The 19,999-nt window shown below is 34.7% G+C and overlaps 1 protein-coding gene across 1 annotated transcript in view; it reads right to left on the reverse strand.

Annotated features, from left to right (window-relative positions):
• Window positions 1-19,999, reverse strand: part of DOK6 (docking protein 6) — a 230,531-nt gene that overhangs the window by 35,230 nt on the left and 175,302 nt on the right. The window contains exon 7 of the mRNA XM_085220706.1: window positions 7,957-8,074. Within this exon, the coding sequence (XP_085076832.1) occupies window positions 7,957-8,074 (118 nt within the window). The remainder of the gene's footprint in view (window positions 1-7,956; window positions 8,075-19,999) is intronic.

Below are 19,999 nucleotides of genomic sequence, written 5' to 3' on the forward strand. Positions count from 1 at the left end.
ATTGAAAACTGTATGTATTATGACTGAAAAATCATGCTCTGGTACAGATAACGTACAGGATTTGTCATCATTTGCCCCCCTGCAGTTACTTGCTAAAAACACACTGCCTTAATTAATATACGGCAACAGTTAAGGAAAAAAACAAGACTCTTCAGAAACAGATTCATGGAAAAGCACAACATATTGACACTTAAACCAAAATGCATATACTTGATCAGATGAAAGTGTTTCTGTAAGAGGCATGAAAGAGATAAAAAACTGCTGAGCTATTTCTCAGAATTAAAAACCTGCTCTGGTGAATGGAGAATAATGAGATAGTTGACAAGACTGAACAAAATACATTTCCATTTTCTAACCCAGAACAGGTCATCTTTTCCCATCATAAAATGCTTGTGACATCAAATATTCAGTAATGATAGACTACCATCTCACAAGCAGAAGCCTTGCAAAACTGCTGAGACACCCTGGAACAATCTAACAGTAATAATGGGTAAAAACAAGGGGCCAGTCTGTCAACAATCATTCAATCAAACTGATGCTGCATTCATAGCAATAACAATGAGAACAGCCTTTTTCAAATTAAAGTTTAAGCTCCAACACTTACGTAAGCAGGCTGTGAACCCTACTTTAAGCAAGAACATTGCTTGGAAATATTCCTGAAACCTGCAGAACAGCAAAACACCTTGTACCACTTACAGCTTCACTTCTGCAGTCTGTAGTTAGGATAGGTATAGCTTTATCATGCACTGCTCTGCAATATCCTGCTGAATGTTTAGTCAGAAGTAGGGAAGGATATGCCTTCAATAACTACTGTAAATCCCAAATCACTGAGCAGCTAACTCCACTTTCTTCCCTTTTCCACCAAGTCCTTTCTTTCTTCTCTCTCTTCCAGTTCAGTAATACATTCTCCTTTTTTCCATAAAGCTTTATAGACTACTACTTCTTTTACTATTTCTATTCTTAAAGTCAGAGCAATAAAATCCTTTCCCAAAAAGCAGCTTCATAGAATTTGGAAGGATAAATAAATATCCAGCAGCTAAGCAGCAAACTTACTTCCAGTACTCAAACATGGAGGTGGCAAACCTCAGTTTCAGAAAGGATGAAAACCTTTCACTTTGGTGAAATCTTGTTAACTCTGCACTGCGAAGAAATTCATATTATTATTCACAGTTCTTACTTCTGTGAAAATAATCTTAGTGTCTTAGAATGCATCATTCTGATCAAATAAAAAGTTGGCAGGATACAAGCATTCCACAAGATGAAAAGGCTTTTTTGAACAAATAGAGAATAAAAGATGTCCTAAGTTTTTTTTTTTTTTTAACATTTCTCTTTTTTCCCCACTTCTGAATAATGCTATGATTTTTTAATCAGCTAAAATTCATTGTGGAGTTACAAAGAGCATATTCTCATGGATTGAATAAATTGACCATACTATGTATGGTGTCTATTTAGGTTAAATTGGCATTACCATGAAAATAGTCTGTACTAATAGACTCTATGTCATGTACTACAAATATTGCTACCATAATATTGTTGCAGATTACTAAAGTGGGATACACGTGATAGACAATATCAAAGAAACTGCATGCATTTGAGATTTCACGATACTCTTTCTGAAATAAATATATTGCAAGCTTCATAATAAGCAATTAATAGGCAGTTAGGTCAATATTATGTCACTTCAGACAAGGTGTTATATAGATATTTATAAGATGTCATTTTACATAATAAACACTGGAATGAGAAACAGAGGGAGTTGTAATTTTCCTCCATTTAAAGCAGAACACAATCAATGGTATTCAAAATCCTTGTGCTTGGCTTCTATTACTGCATCACCGCAGGCAAAGCTGATGTTATTAACATTCCCCCACTCTTCCAATTATACAGTCCATTTTCAAAACCTACACTGTTTCTAAATTAAAACAATTTTTTGTGAACATGTTCTATAGAGATGTCAATATCAATCATTCTACATTATTTAAAATAATAACTGAAAGAAAAAGAAGTATAAACAGTTCCTTCAAACAGGTACTAAAGAAAATACATCTTTTTGCTCGTGTATGTTTTCACAGCTATGCTGGGTTGAGTTTTATTTTTTCCTTTTTTAAGGGGATTAATGCATTCATGATTTTGAGTAATATTTGACTAGAAAATATGTCTTTTCAGCATAGAAATAACTCAATTTATTTAAAATTACAAAAATGAACTATTAAGCCTACTGACAATCTTCTTGATAGTGATTGTAATGACATACTTAACACAAAGTATCCTATCTGGAGCCATTTGGATTTATCGCTGAAAAGATTTAATAGAAAATGTAGTTTTCACAAAATTGACCTTTGCAAAATAATTTGTTTTTCTCTTCAAAATAACATAGTTAACCTTTTTTGCTCAGACAGTCCTCTCCAGCTGATGGTTAGCATCCATGGAGCTGGCTACTTCGGTTCTCCCACAGCACACATTCTTCCTTTGAACTACAGATCTCAAGTACAATGCAGGCCTTTGAATTTTTTTCAGAGAGCAGACAGATCGAATGACTGTAGCAGTCCATCTTCAGTCAGTAATATCTATGTTGTTTTAAGCTAATTCAGGCTAACACTTCCAGGGTTTGGTTAATATAAGCTAGGGCCAGAGCTTAATTTGCCAATCATATTGAGTGAGAAGCTACCTTTTTAATGAAATCATTAACCTAAGACGTAAAAATTGATTAATAGGTAAGAATTTTTGTAGTTGGTATTGAAAATTTTATGTTTATTGTTTATCTTCTTTTTTTTTTTTTTTTGGGAGGAGAAGAGGCAATCATCCAATTTTTAACTGTTTTTGAACGTTGTTCAGGATTTTAGTTGTAACCTCAGATAACAGTGCCCCTCCTAGTGTAGTACAAACAACCTCATTGACAAGAGCTCTTGCTGGAGGACTATCTAGAAACAGAGCATTGCAACATGAGCCTTAAAATGAAATCAGAACTTCTGAATTTGACCACATAATATGCTTTATTTCCCCTTTTTGATTTTCCCCTCTGGTTTTTCATGGCTTGCAACTGTAAAAATCTCTTATCTCAGCAGCCATTTATCAGAACTAATACTTTTTTGAGCTTGTCAGTAATGCTTGTAACTAGTTACAGCAATTATCGTTAGACAAAATAAGGTTCTTCTTTACTAGTTTCTGAATAGGACACTTCTCATTTCCAACATGCCATTTTAAAATCAGCCTAGTGGTGCACTGTTTTGCACAGAACTTCAAAGTTCACAAGAAAAGGATCTACTCTACAGCATAAGACTTAAGAAGTCACATAATAAAATCATATTAAATAATATAGCTCTAACACAGTCTCTACTCTGTATCTGCTTCAGCTGTCTTTCATTCATATTTCAAATTTTATAGGCTTCATTTACTAATGTGAAAGTCTTCATGAGATTCAACAAAGGAAATGGGAAGGCGGCAGGCTATAAACCATTTTAGCTGCTGGTAGATGCTTAGTGAAACATTAAAGAATGATCAGGTATATTCTAACAGCTTATATCATTCACATTATTCTAGCATTGAGATTAGATAAGGAAATGAGTTCTGTTCTCTGTTGCTGGGCATATGAACAAACAATGGAAATGTCAAAATGAATGTCCTTCAATTCATTATACATACTTTCATTTATGGAAAAATACAGAAGACCACATAGGAAATTCCTGCAGGATTAGCCTAAAGAGGGTTGAACAGGATGATTCAAACTCCTCTAAATATGTAGCAACTCAAATATTCTCTGATTATTTTTAGCCTTATATCAGTCTTTCTACTTTGAAAAGGCTGCAGACTTCCATAGCTGGAAGAAATTGTGCATCTGACTGTCTCTCTTTGAAACATAAAGCCTTTTAGCTAAATAGGCTAACTCTATATGTTGTTAAAATATATTCAGAAAAAGAGTGAGCTCTTTCCTACCAAGCCAAAAGACAAGGAACAATGCAGGCCTGATTTCTAAGGATATTAGCATTAATGAGAAAGCAGAGGTTCTTTTCATTTTGATTTGTGAAAGCAGATTTAGTTTCTTGAACCTTTAGTGTGAAATACAAAAATAAACATCAAAATTCCTACAGAGAGACTAGTTTTTATTTCCCTGCCTTTTTGTTTTTGACACGTTTACAAAATTAGGTGATGCTTCTGGCTTTAGTCTTTCTTATTGAAGCCTATATTTTTATTTCTTCACGTTCCACTTCCACATTACATTTGAAAACATAAGACAGTTACCAGGAATCTTAGTGCTATTTAATCACTTTGTTATGTGTTTAAAACAGAATTTGATAAGCATTTGTGATAAGCAAATTCTGATAAGTAACTTACTGTAGAAAAAAAAGCTTTACTGTTCTCTTTGATGGGAAAACATGTAAGGTGCTACCAGTATAATTCTTATACAAATACATATTCATTCATGTGAGTGCTCACACAGAAACAAGTACGATTACGTATGTGGAAGGCATTCATCACTTTGAGTATGCAAAAACATAGTCCAAATAAAGAATATAAAGCAGACTCAAACACAACAGAAGTGACTGAAAGCAATTCTTGGTTTTGAATTTCTCGGAGAAAGGCCAGACCGTAATTAGATTTTATGAACACAATTTCCAAAGAGAAATTCCATAACTGCAATACAAAAACTAATGCAGGTTTCCATAGCAAAATTTTATTTGGCCTGTTTTGTTTAATAATTTCTAAACCAATTGTATTTAAAATCTGTACTGTCTAAATTCTCTACAGTAAGAACCACAAAAGTAAGTTTCACGCAGCTGAAAAATCTATCTGCAATCCCTTTTCATTCTACATTCTCTTTACTTATCAGTTTTTAACATCTTTTGAAATAGTGATAAATCATATTCCAGATAATGAAAATAAACGATAAGTTTATATTCATAAATTATTATTTATATTATATTAACCCAGAGGTTAGAATGAAATTTGGCTTTAAAAATTTTGGTGTTTTTCTGTGGAAGCAAATTCCTCACGCAACAGTGGGTTTGCCAGATGCCCATCAGACAGCAAGGACAGCCAACACAAAGCACTGTGAGGAAGTGACTGTCAGCCAACAAGGGCCACCACACCACAGCACCTATGCAGCGGCTGTGTATGGAAGCTCTACCAGACCTGCAGCATTGTATTGTAGAATTTGAAATGAATATTGGTGGTGATAATGCTACCACTGGGAAAAGCCAACCCCCAACTTGTTCCTATATGTATAATTAATTAGACAACTAAATTTCCACCTTTATCGTAGAAGTGTAATCAAGAACTGAAAGAGTGTAATGACAACTAAGTGGAAGAAAAGCTATATAAAGAAAAATCAGCCCACAGCATTTTACGATATTTTGTGCAGCCTGTGTTCCTTTACCGGTATTATTTGGTGCTTTAATCGTTTCAGATCTTTACATGAATGGTTTTCATGGGTAGATGAAGGATGATAAATCCAGAATCCATCTATTGAATTGCCTTTTCTCATCTGAAATACAGACTCTAAAGAAACCCCACAATCCCCTCATCCTGCCCCTTCTTACTCTACTGCATATTTATTATCAGATCAACTTGAACTATTAATTAAGTTAAATTTGACTGCTAAATAGCTCTCGAAGAGCCAATTTATCCAAGGTAGTATGAGCGCATATTCATTTCTCCTTACATATCACCAGCTGTTATTAATTAAATTCTAGTCAATTCAAACTGCAAGTCTGAAAGAATTGCTATTAGGCAAACATTTCTGCACTGTATTTAACAGTGTTTGGATGCTACTTTACTGTAATCAATAGTAATCTGGATATAAGTAGACCTGGTGATAGTTATATCATTTTAGAATTTGCAAGATGAGAGGAATGTGAAATGTTCACATTTCTTGAACGCAAAAAGCTCTGTCACAAATACACATAGTGCTGAACTGAATTTGATGGATTTTTCTCTAAAGAAAAAGCCTTGTCTCTGAAGGGGACAATATACCTTTTCAAGCTCAGAAAAGATCAGAGGAGCAGCAAGTGATTTTTCCCTCTGCAACAACTCCTCTCACCTGTCTGCTGTGGTAGGGTGATGGCTGGAGTGAAGCTTGCAAACTGCTTTCTCACTACCCACCTTCCACCTACATGTGTAAAGCATCTGCAGGCCGATGTTTCGGCAACCAGTAGGTCTCTGCTGTGCAAAGACTACCAGTACAAGCAGGTATTAGAAAGAAAGTATATTTTCCACTCCCTTAAGCTTCTGCACAAATATACAGAATTTCATTAGTCATAAGCATTACAGCAGAAAGTTCAAAGAAATCTTCATTATAGATAACAAATAATGTTATTGCATATTGAAGTATTGCAACTGAAGGCAAAGAAAATAGCCCTCTTGGTATATTTCTTAGCCACTGATAGAACTAGATTTATCCCTCCTGAAAACTACTATGTCTTCTCAAATTTCAGCCATCACAGTACATGTAAGAGGAAGGAAAATCTTATGTTCCATGTTTCAGGGAAAGTGTGAACAAAATCTGCCTACTTCTAGAAAAGTAGAATTCTTACATTTTTAGTAATACACTTCCAATATGTTACCTTCTGCAGAGCCAGTTGGTACGCATATTGAGTGAGCATTCAATGTATAAACTTCTGCTTTCCTTTAAATTGTACTGAATTACAAAGGCGATTTATGAGAAACGACAGATGCAGCAAAGAACAAACAATGCTCTTTTCTCTCACTTCATGTATGTCATAACAATTACTATTTTTTCTCCAAAGGAAGTGCTCAACAAGAACATAAGAAGAGGAGCCCTAACACCTTGACAAATTACCTTTCTTTTTTTTTCTTTTCTTTTTTGTATTGTCTTCACAAATGATAACATTATATAGTGAATGCTTTTAAGGTCATCTACTAGCTCAACTTTTTTTCACAACCAACTTCTGAAAGGTTATTTACTTTTTTTCATTAATGTAATTTAACTGTAAGTCTGTAACAATGATTAGAACTTCACTTTGTCCTTGTTTGATGAGGGCTGAGGAAAAACAAATGCTGTAGCCTTTAATGAGTCACCTATTGATTTCACAGCTCACCTGCTGATTTTAATTTATGTGATAATTTACAAAACAAAACACTTCATGACTTTCATCTATATAATGCATGAAAGCATGTAATACATTTTGTTGGACTTGGTACTGTGGTTCGTGAGCATTTCTAGCTTCCTATCTAAATGTAAATTGCTTATGCAAAGAGCCTATTAAAAGGGAAGTGAAATGAAATCCTTAAATTCTTGATTAAGGAATATGTTCATTATAGTTTCGCTTTTTTAAAAAAGTGAAAACAATACTATTAATTACTGTCTATATTTTAAATGTATCATAATTTCAATTTCCTAAATGATACAAATTTCAGCTCGTGAGCAGTGAATCCTCCTTCTTCCCAACTCACTTTAATTACAGAATTTAAAATCATAAGCAAAAAGCTTAGCATCTATCTATATGAAGGAGATTTGGACACTGAAAAATATGATAAGTATATGCTGCAGGTTTGTAAGTCAGTCTAATCAACAGTTCATATATATGATCCTCTGTATAAATTCATCAAGAGTAGCTCTTATTCCTAGAGTTCCTTTGTTTTAATCTAGCAACTCATACAGCCGTCTTATGTAGATTTAATTGGGCACCCTGAGGTTGCCCAAATACACAAACAATCTTCTTGGAAGAAAAGTACTAAAACATCCTGACACTCATTAGCTACTGAGAAGCTACATTGAGCCAAATTGTTTATCCAATTTTATGTAGTGATTCTGGGAATAGTTTTCACCAGTGGTTTACAAACTGAGTAAAAGAAACCTGCTTGATGTAATGTGGGAATCCCACTGTGGTTCCTGACAATTGAAAAGAAAAGGAGAGAAAACTACCAGTGACACTAAAAAGAAATTTGCTTGAATTCTGGTCAAATGGAAAGAAGCTAATAGATGTGGCATATACTTGCCTTGAAAACTGTAGATTTCTCCAACGCTGTTCTGCCGGGTGATATGATGCCAGTACGCACTACGAGGAAGTGAGATCGACTTGGATAATGTCATTGGTTCAGATAGACTGGTCTGGAGCTAAAAAATAAAGCAAACATAAGGGGAAGATCATACATAACCGTACTTGATAGATAATTCTAAAAACTATAAATTGAACCAATGTCATTATGAAGACACTATTTATTGAATTACCACAGAAAGGTATTTGAAATTATTTATATGCCTTATAAGCACCAGCATACTGAATGCTCAGGAAAAAGCTGCAGACATATACATGGTTATATAGAGTTTTTGGTAGACATTAACATATAGGGACATGTGCCTACTTGTTTACAGCTATTCTTGCTGCTAACAGGATTTTCTCCTTTAACTTTGATATAATGGATTAGAATACGTCTGAAATCTTATAACTTTCTAAAGCCATATTCATTTTTGGTCATTTAACCTGTATATTGGATTGAATATCCAGAAAGATGCTAAGAAAGAATCTGAGACAAGCAGCAGAGAATTAGTAACAGTCATTACTTTCCTAATCCTCCATCCAGTTGGAGGCATCTCATCATCAGTGACAGACTACAACCTCCAAAGCAAATTTTCCACTCTCAGTGACTTTATGTAACTTAAGCCATGAATTACATAATAAGTATCCATGTGTACAAGAGCTATATTACAGAAAACTAATAGGAGGAATGTAAATTTTATTGAAGACAGTTCTGTCTCCAAAACACATCTGAAATGAGATACAAAAGAAAGACAAGACTAAGCTACAAGAAAAAAAAAAAAAAGAGATGCTGCATGCTGATAATCTTTTTGGATACACCTTTGTTTCTTATGCTTTCTCTCTTTAAAAGAAAAGAGAAGGTATCTGCAAAATTTGTGCATGTATGGCTTTAAAGAATATAATATACAATAGATAATTTGTATCTAATAAATCAAGATGACTCTGTGGTATGCTGGAACTTCTAGAACACCAGAAGTCTCAATTACACAGAAAGATTTAGAGTGGAAACCTTACTTTCAGGAGTAGGACCAGGATGGTTGTCTGAAAGCGTATGCCTAGAAGACCACATTTTCAGAGTCCAGCTACACAGCAAAACATATTCAAGCCTCGATAATTTACTGTAGGATAATTATTAACTCTGAGGAAATCCTCATTTAGAACCATAATACAAAATTCAAAAATCCATTTTCATCTGTACATATACATGATGTTCAGTAAAATTAATAAAGTATTATAAGTAGTAAATATTAATAAAAAGCCTATCTCTTCTAGAAACAGAATCAAAAAATCTTCAATTACTTCATTTTTAAGCACTGATACACACTGATGTGTGGCAGATATGTAATTACTTCAGTTATTGTTTTCTTGAGAATTGTCATCAAAATTACCCCCTTTCTACAGCTAATGTCTTCTCAGCTCTTGTATAGCCAATATTCCATTTCATTTGTCAGTGGTGCAGATAATCACTACAAGCTATACAATATGAAGAAAAGAGCACAAAGAAACATTTTGATCATTAAGTTCAAAAGCTTTACAATTCTGTTTTGAAGAGACTTATGAATTTAAGTTTTGCAAAAGAACTTCCTTTATTGTGGAGATCAAGGCAATATCAAACCTTCTAAGAATTACTCTCTAAGTTATGATACTGACTTATGACAGCACTGGTAACAAGTAACTTTGTTATAAAAATAAATAATAAATAAAAATGAATAAAACATCATGTAACAGAGATTATTTATTCATAGTTTGTTCGCTTAAAAGGTAAACTTGAGTTTAAGGCAATAGCCAAAACTCATTATTATTATGCACTATATACAAATTCCAGTAAAGAGAAACACTTTGACTACAGTTTATTGTCTCAAAGCTAAATCCATGGAATAAACAGAAGTCGTTAAAGTTCTATGATTATCCCTGATCATAGGTGATTAGTTCTTGCCTGATTTGACCAACAATGATGCAGAACTATAAATTAGGAACTACTATAGTACATGCAGAACATCCACAGTACGTTTTCTCAGAATCTCTAATTAAGGAACTTATAAGATCACCTTTTGAGTAAGAAATATCAAAATATACAAGCAATTGTAGGGCCAGGTAAACTAGATTTCCTTGGGGATACCATAGAGAGAAAAAACTATTTATCTTTTGTGAAAATATCATCCTCAGAAAACAAACAAAAAACCAACCTCTCCAATCTTTCAAATACATTATTACCGTTGTTATGAAATTGAGAACTTAAAATATAAACATGAATTGAAGACCTTATCATCTTATCTGTGATAGAATGGATGACAACTTAATTGTACATTATTTTGTCCATAAGGTTATTCTAAATAATTGTTAGATCATTATTAACCACAGTGTCTTTTTTTTTTTTTTAATTTAACTTTTTTAATCAATGAAAAACAACACCATGGGACAATTGCACATGATAATGATCAAAAGCAGACTCCTACAAACTGCTGTTTGCAAAAATGTTGTGTCCAAAGAAAAATGGATAAGCTACTGACAGAAACCTGCTTTCTGTAGAGAACATCTTATGTGATAGACTGTGGGTGTTCCAAATAAAAAACTTGAAACCAGGGGGATGAAAATAGGCATATAAACATACATACAATCAATTATTTATATGTTATTACATGGCTTTTTCCTATATATATTACTACAGGTTAAACAAAACTACAGAGATCTACTGTTTAAGAATCCCTTTTCCACAAGAGTAAATAAACTTCTGTTAGTTAACAATGTTAAAAATACAAAATTTGTGGTTATGAAAGATGAACCATAACTGTTAACTTGTTACATGATTAGTCATTCAGGTTTGAGACTTCTGATGCTTCTGACCAGTGAAAGCGATAACTCTAGGTAAGTTTAGAGATAAGTTTATCCTAGATATTCTTCTTCCCCTTCATCTTCTTGTTAACAAAACAAAATAAATCGTACCAGAATTTCCTTAGAATTTTTCTGATTTAGCTAAATCAGAGAACATTTCCTTATGGAAAAAAACAAAGTAAACAACTATTCATTTTCTCCTTTTCTCTAAGCATATAGACCTTTATTTCCTACACAATTTATTTCTGTCCTTAATTTAACATAAATATAGCAATTCAAAAATATTTTAGAAAATTACATCACATATCTCCTTAGGCTTATTTTCCCATTACAAAACTAAATCAACAGCTCTAAGTATGGAGGCCAATGTTTTGCTGTTACTTCCAACCCTGGTGTATTCTTCTAATGAGCTGGGAAAACGTGTTCAGACGCATTAACATTAAGTGCTCAGAAAGGGTCCATAACAGCTGAGATAGCAAAATCACACAGAAGAAATAAACACTTTTCTCTATGAACGAACTGTCCTTAATCTTTGCTAACTAGGTGTAGAATTATAGAGGAAAGTAGAAGCTATATACTAAACCAAGCTTGCTAATATAACAATGTAGCATTAACAAAAGCATCCATCTGGAATGATTTTGCTACACACATTTCTCAATTCAAATTAGACTTCAAGAAATGAAAAGCATAATCTAGACTTTCTTGCTCAACTTGTGACGGAGAAAATTAGGTTGCAATTAGAATGTGGGAGAAAAACAGAAATGCATACATCAAAAACACACTAACTCAGATATTTTTTGTGGGAACATTCAAAAAAACCACCTCTGAAATTTTTATTATCTGGTATGAAATCTTATTTAGTAAGTAAGATTTAGAAAGTACTTAGGTTTCCTCTAGTTTCTTATAGAATCTTTCTTAGATAAGAAATATTTCACATCATGGACACTACATTTATTTCTTGATTATCAAAAAAACTTAAGTCATATGAAGCTTACCTTTGCCAGTGACAAGTTAATAATCCTTAAAAGACTATTTGATTAAAATAGAAATGAAAAAAAATCTATGTTCTGTAAGTTGATCCCCATATTTTTCATTATTGTTCTTTCATGAAAGGGCTTAAGTATTAAATTTTTGTTTAAATTCCCACAGAGCAACTCCACTGACTTAAGTAGATTTGTATGATGTCAATAAACAGAGTATGATGTTAATAATTAATACAGTTCCAAGAATGGAGCCTGAGCTATGAGTTGTGATTTATTTAGCATACTATTCTCTAATTTTCTGTTTCCATTAGAGAAGACAAAACACAGAAGTGACAGAAAATATATCTGGCTTGGGGAGAAGAACAGATCAATATATACTTCAATCAAATTTTTAGCCAGCAATAAAGACAGTTTTTAACAAATATGCTTTGGAAAAAGGTTAGAAAAAAGACTGGCTCATTTCACTTTCTCACTAGTCTTTTAAAATAGCAAGATAACCAGGTCATAGAAGAACTAACAAGAACTGTAATCTAGAAACATGAATATTAATTCTTAGATATTTTTCTTTATAACTCTAAAGAAGGTTTCTCTGTGTATTATGCTTTGAAGAAATAAATGACTGGTGTCAAGAAATAGATTTCCTCCAAGTGTCTGTAGTTTGACAGTAGAATAGCATGGACTCATTTCATTGGCACTCACAGAAGCAAATTATTGGAGTTTAAAAATCACACAGTCTAGAAAGTAGCATCTACTGAGCATAAGTTAGGGCACAAGCAAGAGGGAAGGAGTAAAATGCTTTTTTTTTTTTTTTAATGAATTTTAAGTTACAGCCATGAAACAGGTGTCATGTTCGCATTTTTGCAAAGCAGACACCATTGTATCATGTTCACCTCGTGTATTATGACACATAGATCTGCTCTACATAAACCAGTTACCATCCTGAACTGTAAAAAAGATTATTCCAAGTACAGTCATTTGCCTATGTTTCTGTTGACATTATTTTGCTGTTCCAAACAATTTATTCAACTTGCCTTTTAAAATTCTTTTTGAATTCTGTCTCTTCACTCACCCTATTTAATCTGGTCTTACAAGATCTGAATTTCAATAATTAATAATAGTATCTTGATCCAGGACTTCTTATGCAGGATGCAGGATATATTTCTATGATGGTCCAATCAGAATATTATGCTCTTTGGTGATCTATTATTAACCTAAAATTTTCCTATAATTTTTTGTTCACAATCACTCACCTTGCATTCAAAATAGTCATGCCTGTTTTTGGACTGATCTTATTACTTAAACGTATCCATTAATAATATAAATACTTACAGATATTACCACACTATTTCTTTTCTACATATTCCTTTATCTTTCTTTTTATGTTTGTATCTAGCTTGCTGTTCCTGACACAATATTGGCAAAGAACCTCAAATATATGATTTCATAAGTGTTCTAAAAAGACAGAAAAGCTAGCTGTGAAAGTCATTTCAGTGACTTCAACCTTTATAACTTATTTCTAGCGGTTAGGTTTTCAGTAACAATCCTAACCTTGTAAGGACCTTTTAGAGAGTTTCTTAATCAATTATGGAGGAAAAAATCTCAAAATAATAACATCCTTTTGCAGTGCCTGGCTGGATGATGATTAGTCTTTGGCTGTGGAATAATATTACATACAAATAATAAAGCAATGGGGAAAGAAAAGCATTCTGAAGGGAAATTCAGTGGGACTGACTTTTTTTTTTTAATCTCTTTGGCCACACTGTAAAGAAAGAACTGGGACGTTCTGCTCCTTTTGTGGCAGAAGAGATTTTTTTTTCTTTTCTTTTTTTTCCTTTCCTTTTCACTAAAAGGAGCTCATAATAGATCACTTTGTGCCTGATAGAATGGATTAATGTTGGACAAAAGTAGCTGGATTTTATAGCACTGAGATTATATTTGCTGAATGTTAGTAAGGTGTGTGTCCTCCCATTTACGTTACAAAATTCTTTCTTTCTCTCCTTCTTTCTCTCTTTCTCTCCTTTCTTTCTCTCTTTCTCTCTCTCTTTCTCTCTTTCTTTCTCTTTCTTTCTTTCTTTCTTTCTTTCTTTCTTTCTTTCTTTCTTTCTTTCTTTCTTTCTTTCTTTCTTTCTTTCTTTCTTTTTCTGTTCACAGAAACTGCTAATTACTGTGAGAGCAGAAGGTCAAGTTCTTGAACATTTAGAAGGTTTGAGCTATTTTATTACAGCTAAGCCATACTTGAACTATTTCATCAGTTTTTTTTATTGCATAAAACCATTTACTAATAACACAGGAGACAATGCTGCCATGATCACAGTTGAGACTATTTGGAAGCCTGACTATATGTACAAGTATACCTATATAGTGTATCTATAGAGTAGGTCTTGGTGAAAACAAATATAACTAAATATTAGGAATCTGTATCAAATAGGAGCAGTTACTAGCAGATTTAGCTAATATACGTATGTATATATAATAGAGTATCCATAAATTCTATTGCATAGACATTGTTTGCAGATATTGACTGCCCTTTCTGTCACCATGATATGGGAGCTTTTATCAACATAGAGATTGGTGCTGGATGACACAAAAGAAAAGATTTTTGCAGGCAGAATTTTGGGATAAGGCTGTGTAACTATAAAATAATTTCTCTATGCAGATACACCTAGGAGAGAATCTCCAGGACTAAAAATAAAAATATTCTAGGGTATTTCAAAGTGATTTGTAGTTATATATTTAAAAGTATGACTATTTCCAGATGGAAAATGAGGAGGATCACAGCCAAAACAAAACAAAACAAAACATAAAACAAACAAACAAACAAAAAAAAATGCAAAAAAGAAAAAAAAAAGAACACACAAAAAAATCCAAAATAACACCACCCCCCTATGTATTTTCTTCCAGTCAAAAATGAAATGAATCATAGTCCTAGAACAATTCATCATATTGACTCATGAATGCTTAATGGAAGGTAGGAGGCATATAATGCATTGATATAAATCTGCTTGAACTATGTTTTATTAGCTTAACCTTCAAAGACATGTTCCAGGGGTCATTCATCTCAAGCAGTTCATCATGGAAATGCTCATTTACAGCTTTGTCTCATTTCATAAACAAGTAAATTATATGCATCATTATGAGTGTTAGTTGGTGATATAAAAAAACACATCAGTGATGGGAGGGCTAGGAAGAGTTTTGGTCTTTATTCAAAAAGTGAGTTAGTAGTAGGACAGTCAAGTACAGCAGATGCATTGCAGCTTGCAAAAGGACTAGAGGAAAGCCAGTGCCTCTCATATCTTCTAGAAGGGCAAGAAGGAGAACCTGTAGGCTGTTCAGCCTGACCTCAATCCCTGGGAAGCTAAACTTGGAAAACATTTTCAGGCACATGAAGGACAAGAATATGATTGTGAGTAGTCAGTATGAGTTCACTACAAGAAAGACAAGCTTAACCAACCTGATAACCATACCTGATGAATTGATTGGTTTGGTAGACAAGAGGAGAACAGTAGATCCAGTAAGGCTTTTGACACTGTCTTCAGTAAAATCAGACAAGCTGATAAGTATGGGGTGAATATGCAGACAATGAGTTGGATAGAAAACTCACCAAACAGGGCCTGGAGAGTGGTGATCAGCAGCATGAAATCTAGTTGGAGGCCAGTAAATAGTAGTGTGCTACAGAAATCAATACTGGGTCCAGTTCTGTCCAGCAGAAGGAGCAAAGTTCAACCTCAGCAGGTTTGCTGGTGACACAAAACCTGGAGGAGTGGCTGATACACCAAAGAGTTGTGCTGCCATCCAGAGGAACCTTGTCAGGCTGCAGAAATTGGCTGCCAGGAACACCATGAAGTTCAACAAGAACTTGAATGTGATGAGGAACACCTTATGCACCAGTATATACTGGGGGCTGCCCAATTGGAAAGTAGCTTTGCATATAGGTTCCTGTGGGTTCTGGTGAACACAAAGTTAAACATGCCCTTGGCTGCATAGCAGTCTAAGGGACTCCTGGGAAAATTGTTGCCAGAAGGTCAAGGGAGGTGATCCTTCTCCTCAGCACAGGTGAGGACACACATGAAGTAGCTATTATTCAGTTCTCGGTTTCTCAGTGCAAGAGATATGTGGAACTACTTGAGAATCCAGCAAAGAGCCAATAGCATGGTTAAAGGACTTGAACATCTCTTCTGTGAGGAAGAACTGAGATACTTGAGACTGGTTAGCCTGGACAATAATTGGAGGCTTAGAATGGATCTTATCAATGTATACAAATATTGAAAGGTAGGGTACAAAAAGGACAGACTCTTTTCAGATGTGTCCAGTGTCTGGACATGAGGCAAATGGGCACAAACCAAAACACGGAAGGTTTCATCTGAACAGGAAGAAACACTGCTGTGCAGTGACCACGCACTGGCACAGGCAACCAGCCTCTCTAGTTGAGTTTGCTTGAGCAGGTAGGTTGGACAAAATGCCTCAAAGTAGCCTACTGAAATTCTGTGCTTGATATCTCCAAAATTAAAGAATAGGTTTTTACAGAAAACAGACAGTATTTGATGTATCTTCTGAAATACATAGGGATTAACAAATTGGGGTGGAAAAAATGCAGTTAAATGCAGGAGTTGGAGATGTCAAACAGACTGCCTGTGGGAATGTTTTCTTTGGATATCAGCCTAAAACTTATGGTATTCTAGAAGGTTTGCTTTCATGAGATGTGTCAAAAAAAAGTTAGTGATAGTGAGGTTTGCTATCAGTGCCAACTTGCATAGTCTTGTCCTCCTTCCTCTTTCTTTTTTTAGGTGTCCTTGCTCTGCTGGGTATCCCTCTCTCTGACAAAGCTGCTCATGTCTGACCTCAACCTGATACGCTTCAGAGAAGATTTCAAAGCATGTGATTTTTTTCATTACATTACTTGCAAAAAGGTATGACATATCTTAAAGAAGAATTGGAGATACTTGAAGTCTTCAGTGTTTACTTGAGAGTACTGAAAGGATAGCTTTTCTGACTTCATAGAAGTTGCTCTGGACAGTTTAAGTGTTATGGTAAAAGTTATGGCATCAAAAATGTCCCTTTGTGGAGAACTACTTAGAAAAATCTCCCTACTGTGCTGCAAGAAATGCAAACTAAGAATGAACTCAGAATGTCCCCATATGGGTAAACATTAAGACAATAAGTCGGGGGCTGAAAATTTGTAATTCTAAGGACTATATACATATTTTGGCAACAAAACATGGAGTTATTTAAGTTTCAAACTTTCTAATAAAGCAAATGCCACAAAGGCTTGCTTAAGACATTTTTTTTTTTTTTTTTTTAATAGTCAAAAACTGATCAGTGGTTTCCAGTGGTTTCTTTTAGGTACTTCATTCATTTCAGTAAACTGATGGTACCAATGAATTTTAATAAAATGGCAGACAATTTTCTAAATACTTGCTAAAACAACAATTATCAATATTTTGTCATGAATATTCCTTATTAGACTTATGAGTGCACGACTCCAGCATTCGGTAACACATGGGGATCATATCACGATAGACATAATTCTTGATATTACTAAATCTTAAAATTGTAATCATCAATCATTCAATAGTAATTCACATCCCCCTAAATAAATATATATAATGTATCCTTGGAAGAGAGACAAGACTATCCAGCTGACAGTCCAAATTTTTGCATATAAAACAAGCTAGCGAAAATTTTGCTTCCTTGCTGATGTTAGTTTATTAATGTGACAGAAATAGCTGCAAATTAGGAAACCAATTTGGAAACAGAGTGGTGTGTGTAAATTGCTATATTTCTCAATATATTTGCATAAGTCTAATAAGCCTACGATTGGCATATTTTCAATTGAATTTCATTTTCAGACAATAACTCTCCAGTTGTTTTTTTCACTTTCCCCAGGCATAAATTGCTTGGTATAGCAGAGGTTGTACTTGCCTGTTCCCATGTACTGAAAGTTATGCTAAGGCACATGGAAGGCAGGGAGGTGATATGGGAGAACCAAAATGGCTTCACCAAGGGCAAATCCTGCTTGACCAACCTAGTGGCCATTTATGATGGTGGAACTGCATCAATAGACAAGGGAAGAACCACTGATGTCATCTAACTCAATTTCAGTAAGGCCTTCGACACGGTACTCCATAACATCCTTCCCTCAAATTCAAGGATATAGATTTGATAGGTTCAATGGATGAAGAATTGGCTTCAGGACTGAGTCCAGAGAGTTGTGGTCAATTGTTCAATGTCTGGATGGAGATCGATTATGAGTGGTGTCTCCCAGGGGTTGGTGCTTCAATCAATACTCTTTAATATCTTCATCAGTGACACTGACAGTGAGATGCAGTCAACACACCAGAGGGATGGGATGCCATCCATAGGGACTTAGACAGGCCTAAACAGTGGGCCCAGGTGAACCTCATGAGTTTCAACAAATCCAGATGCAAGATCTTGCACTCGGGTCGAGGCAAGTCCCATTACCAATAAAAGATGGGGAATGAAAGAAGTAAGCACTGCCTTGATGAAAAAAAAACAACTGGGTGTACTGGTGGATGGGAAGCTGGACATGGGCCAGCAATGTGGCCTTGCAGCCCAGAAAGCCAACTGCATCCTGGGCTGCATCAAAAGAAGAGTGGCCAGCAGGTCAAGGGAGCTGATCCTGCCCCTAATGAGGAGTAGTGAGTCCAGATGTGGAGTCCTCAGTACAGAAGCACCATAGACCTGCTGGAGCGTGTCCAGCAGAGGGCCACAAAAATGATTCATGCAATGCAACACCTCTCCTTCAAGGGTGCGCTGAGAGAGCTTGGGCTGTTCAGCCTGGACAAGAGAAGGCTGTGAGGTGAGTGGATAGTGGCCTTTCAGTATCTAAAAAGGGGCCACATGAAAGAAGGGGACAGAATCTTCAGCAAGGTCTGTATTGACAGAACAAGGGGAAATTATTTCAAGTTCAAAGAGGGTAGATTTAGGTTATGTATAAGGAAAAAAAATCTTTTAGAGTAAGGGTGGTGAGGCACTGAAACAGGTTGCACAGCGATGTGGTTAATGCCCTATCCATGGAGACTTTAAAGTGAGGCTGGATCAGGCCCTGAGCAACCTCATCTAGCTGTGGTGTCTCTGTTCACTGCAGGGGAGTTGGACGAGATGGCCTTCAAAGGTCCCTTCCAACTCTAAGGATTCTATGATTCTATAATTATATAAATTCAAGCTTTCTGAAATTTATTATTGCCATTTAAAAGAACAACTAATTGTGGTGGTAATTTTCAGCTTCAAATAGAGTTATACTTGTTGACACGGAACTCTGCAACTCCATCAGCTTTTTTTTTTTTTCTTCCATATAATACAAAAGTATTATATCACCAATACATGTGAAACATTAAAAAAAAGCCCACAACAACAACAACAAAAGATTTTTCCAAATCTCTTAGTGAACAGTCCCTGGAACTTTTAACACTGTCCCCTACAAGGAAATTATTAAAAATAAAAGAGAGACTGTGAGTTTTTTGTTTTTATAAACAAGAATCTATACTGATTTGGCAATGGATTTAGAATCATAAACACTGTAAAATTACACATTCAACACCCAGCCAGATGGATTCATATGAATCTTGCCTGGCTACCTTTATAAAATTAGATTCTGACAGACAAAAAATCTAATGAGACCAGCAGATTTTTATTCTGTTACAGTCACAGGTAACAAAGTGGTGTATCTTTTCAACATAGCATGAAAAAAATCCTCATTAAGCTCTTGCTGCTGAATGCTGGAGAACTGAAATATTTTTGCAAAACTTATTTCTGAATTTTAGATGGGTCAGCACTCCAAAACTTTTTACTATCTTCATTGTTGACACGGGCAGTGGGACAGATTCCATCCCTGACAAATTTAAGGGTTATATCAAAGTAGAGGGAGAAGTCAAAAACTTGGATGGGACAGCTTCCATTCAGGTACCCAGAATTTACATTCCTGGAGGTATTCTTAACTTGACTAGATAAGGCCTTGGACAACTTGATCTAGTTTTGATGCTATCTCAGCTTGGAAGAAAATGTTACATCAGTTGACTAACAGCCATCCTTTCCAATATCAATTTTTCTGGTTTGAAAATCTGGGAGATAAAGAGATGCGCTATGTCAGTAAGTAAACCTGGCATTATTTCAGTTACTGTAGTAGCTGCATATCATTATTCAATATAGCTAGTGTAGCAAGTGAAATAA

This window comes from Meleagris gallopavo, chromosome 3 (assembly GCF_905368555.1).
Source record: "Meleagris gallopavo chromosome 3, MGAL_WU_HG_1.1, whole genome shotgun sequence".
Classification (NCBI taxonomy): Eukaryota; Metazoa; Chordata; class Aves; order Galliformes; family Phasianidae; genus Meleagris; species Meleagris gallopavo.